The 3,152-nt window shown below is 33.6% G+C and overlaps 1 protein-coding gene across 1 annotated transcript in view; it reads left to right on the top strand.

Annotated features, from left to right (window-relative positions):
• The window catches only part of LOC103465256 (vasopressin V2 receptor-like), a 4,784-nt gene extending 2,012 nt beyond the window's left edge, over nucleotides 1–2,772 (top strand). Inside the window, exons 2-3 of the mRNA XM_008409900.2 lie at nucleotides 1,761–1,892; nucleotides 2,144–2,772. Of these exons, the coding sequence (XP_008408122.1) occupies nucleotides 1,761–1,892; nucleotides 2,144–2,238 (227 nt within the window). The 3' untranslated portion in view covers nucleotides 2,239–2,772. The remainder of the gene's footprint in view (nucleotides 1–1,760; nucleotides 1,893–2,143) is intronic.
• Nucleotides 2,773–3,152: the final 380 nt, after the last annotated feature.

Genomic DNA, 3,152 nt, shown 5'->3' on the forward strand with positions numbered 1-3,152 from the left:
ATATATCCTTATTTTATTAAATAGTAAAGAACACATGTAGATTTAATAATTGAAATAACTTTAACGTAATGATTATTAAATGAAAAATTTTTTAAAGTTTATATGTTTATAAACTTTGATCAAAACAAAAATGATAAAAAAATAAAGTGTGTTCTTTTTCAAATACATAATGACATAGGACAATTATTTGATGTAATTGTGTGTTAAAATAATTATTATTTCATTATTTTATATTTACTGAAATAGCTCACCTGAGGTTATGTAGCCTTGAGCTGAATTTAGTTTGGCCCCCCAGTTGGTCCTATAAATTAATATTTATAGGTGGAATCACTTGAATAAATGTTCTAAATAATTTTTTTAAGTGTTAATAATTTATTAAAACACAAGCAGAGCAAAATATTCAATTAAAATTCGACTTTATTATACTGTTGACTATTTCTGAATGTATTTGATTATTTCTTCTTTCTTATGCAACATGCCACTATGACGTACATTAACCCTAACATCTAATTGGTTAACCTGCTTAACTGAAGACCAATCGCCTTGACTTCTCCATTGTTAGCCCCACCCAGTAACTCTGAAATAGCAAAACTGACCAAGTTTATTTATTTAGCAACAGCCTCAGCTGACCAAAGAGCTTAATAACAAACACAACATCACAGGAAATTATAAAAATAAAAAAAAACAGAAAATAAAATTAAGTTTGGTAAAAAATAAAAAAATAAATAAAAAAGTAATAAGACAATTATAAAATTGGCAGAAAATACCTACAATTAATATGAAAAAAACAACAACAAAACAATACTTATTTTCAGCTGCAGTGATTTTCTTCCCCCCTTTAGCTTTTGTCCTTAATTGGTGTTGAATGTCAGGGAGAACAAAACTGTTTTCAGTCTGGACTTAAACTGACCGACTGACTGAGAAAACTTAACAAATAAATGACTTTATCTTTTGTTGCAACAAAGAACTATAGAACAATAAATTAGATCCCTAAGTAAACATATATGCATTTAACATATAATGAACAACAATTTTTACATTAAATTATTCTGTTACTTATGTTATTGCACATTGAACACTTTTATCTGTTCATAAAACTTACATTCTCATTATTTGTAAGAGAATAAAGTCCAGACTCCTGTATTTCAATGCAGACTTAATAGAGCAGAGAAGTTTATATATTGTTTAGTTTGCAGCTACATTATTAATAATCCATCCAGAAAACAAACAAAAACAGCATAAACAGATCTGAGGAACATATTTATGCAACAATATTAACTGGACAAGATAGTTCACATTTTCTGTGTTCCTGTAACTTTTTTACATAAAGACATAAGACATTACTTTTGCATGGACATAGAAAGCACAGTTTTATCAGCTGGTTTCACTTGTGTATTTTAAGAAATATTGCTCAGTTGTAGGTGTAATATTGTCTGCTTTTGTACTTAATTTACCCAATTACTTTGCTGTTGATAAAATGGTAGGATAAATAATTTTACCTGTGCAATCATTAGTGTTTTTTAATTGAACATGAAATACCATTACAAATTTTGAATCATTATAAATTCTTTACATTTAATCAAGAATGTAAATTTTTGGCATCTGTTCTCTGTGTCAGAGGTCAAACATCCTCTGGGGCCCGGCAGGCCTGCAGCTTAATTTGTTTTTTGAGTAAATGAATACAGGAAGCTACGACACTTTTACATTTTCATAAGATTTCAGTGCAAACACATTAAATGTTTTTAGTTCTGTTCCTCCAGCTGCGATTTTCACCATCCTCATGCTGCTGGCCAGCCTGAACAGCTGTACCAATCCCTGCATCTACCTCCTGTTCTGCGGGGAGTTCCCCAAGAGGCTGGTGAAGCTCCTGCGTCCACCGCCGCTCTCTGCCGGTAAGGATCCGATGCATGAGGAAGTGACTCTTGTCAGCACTTTGTATATGAGTTTTAAAAACGCCTCAGAGTCAGAGGGGTTGTAACGTCATGTCACAAAGAGGGGCGGGAGGGCAGGGGGGAGGGGGGCAACATGGAGACCTGCGTGCTGGGAATAGCTTACGCTGAGCTCTCTTTGTGTTTGACAGAGAGATGAAGACAAAATATGATTTATCTGTTGATGTTTCTAACGTTATTGCTTGTCTCTGAAGCAATCATCAGGAGAGCAAATCGGGGATGGATGGCCGTAAATGAGATGTGGACAGAGTCTCCTTCAGTTGTTGGTCTGAAAGGTGATTTTACTTGAATGGAGCATTTTCAACTGGATAAAGACTTAAAAAAAAACAAAAAATGACAGGATATTTCTAAAGCCTGGAAGAGACTGGAGTTTTGAGGGCTCTTTATTTTTTATTTCAGCTGCACAATGTTTTATTTTTTTATATATGTACAAAGGTTTGTGGAAAGAAATATTACAGACACAACAAATTGTACCACAGAGTGATACTCATTTGTTGGATCTGTGTTTAATTCTTCAATAATAAGCTGCTGGAAAAGCTAAAGAACAAAAAGTCTTTGTATAAATGTACAAAAAGGTTTGATGCTTTTGTTCTGGAAAAAAAAAAGTGCTCATGTTTGTTGTGATGAAGGTGAATTTTCTGACAAGTGAAGAATAAATCTACTTTCTTTCTGAGGCCGTATGACATAAAAATATGAAAACAATATTATAGGCATAAACTTGAAATGAATCGTGTGTTACATTGCCTTGCTAAAGTATTCCTGCCCCACGAACAATCCCAACTTATGTTACAACCATGAACTTTGATGTGTTTTGTTGGGATATGTGACAGACCATAATAAATTATTATACAATTGTGAAATAGAATTTAATAAATTGTTTTCAAAATGCTTTATTAAACAAACTGAATGAAAACTGAAGTGGCAGCATCATGGCGTGGGGTGCTTTTCTTCAGTGGGACTCGGGGAAACTAGCCAGACTTGAATATTCCTGTTTAAATTAAATGTTTAAAGGATCATACTAGCCGTAGCTGGACTTTGTAGCTGTCTTTGTTAAACATCTAGAATGAACGTGTCACCCCCAGGTCTGCAGACTGATGAGGAATTTTAACGCGAGTAGCGCAGCTTGCCAGCAGCAAGATGAGAAATGTTTGACATGCCGGATTTATTTTCACTGCGCCAGCTGGAAACGAGTCATGTTTCAGT

The sequence above is a fragment of the Poecilia reticulata genome, linkage group LG5 (genome assembly GCF_000633615.1).
Source record: "Poecilia reticulata strain Guanapo linkage group LG5, Guppy_female_1.0+MT, whole genome shotgun sequence".
Classification (NCBI taxonomy): domain Eukaryota; kingdom Metazoa; phylum Chordata; class Actinopteri; order Cyprinodontiformes; family Poeciliidae; genus Poecilia; species Poecilia reticulata.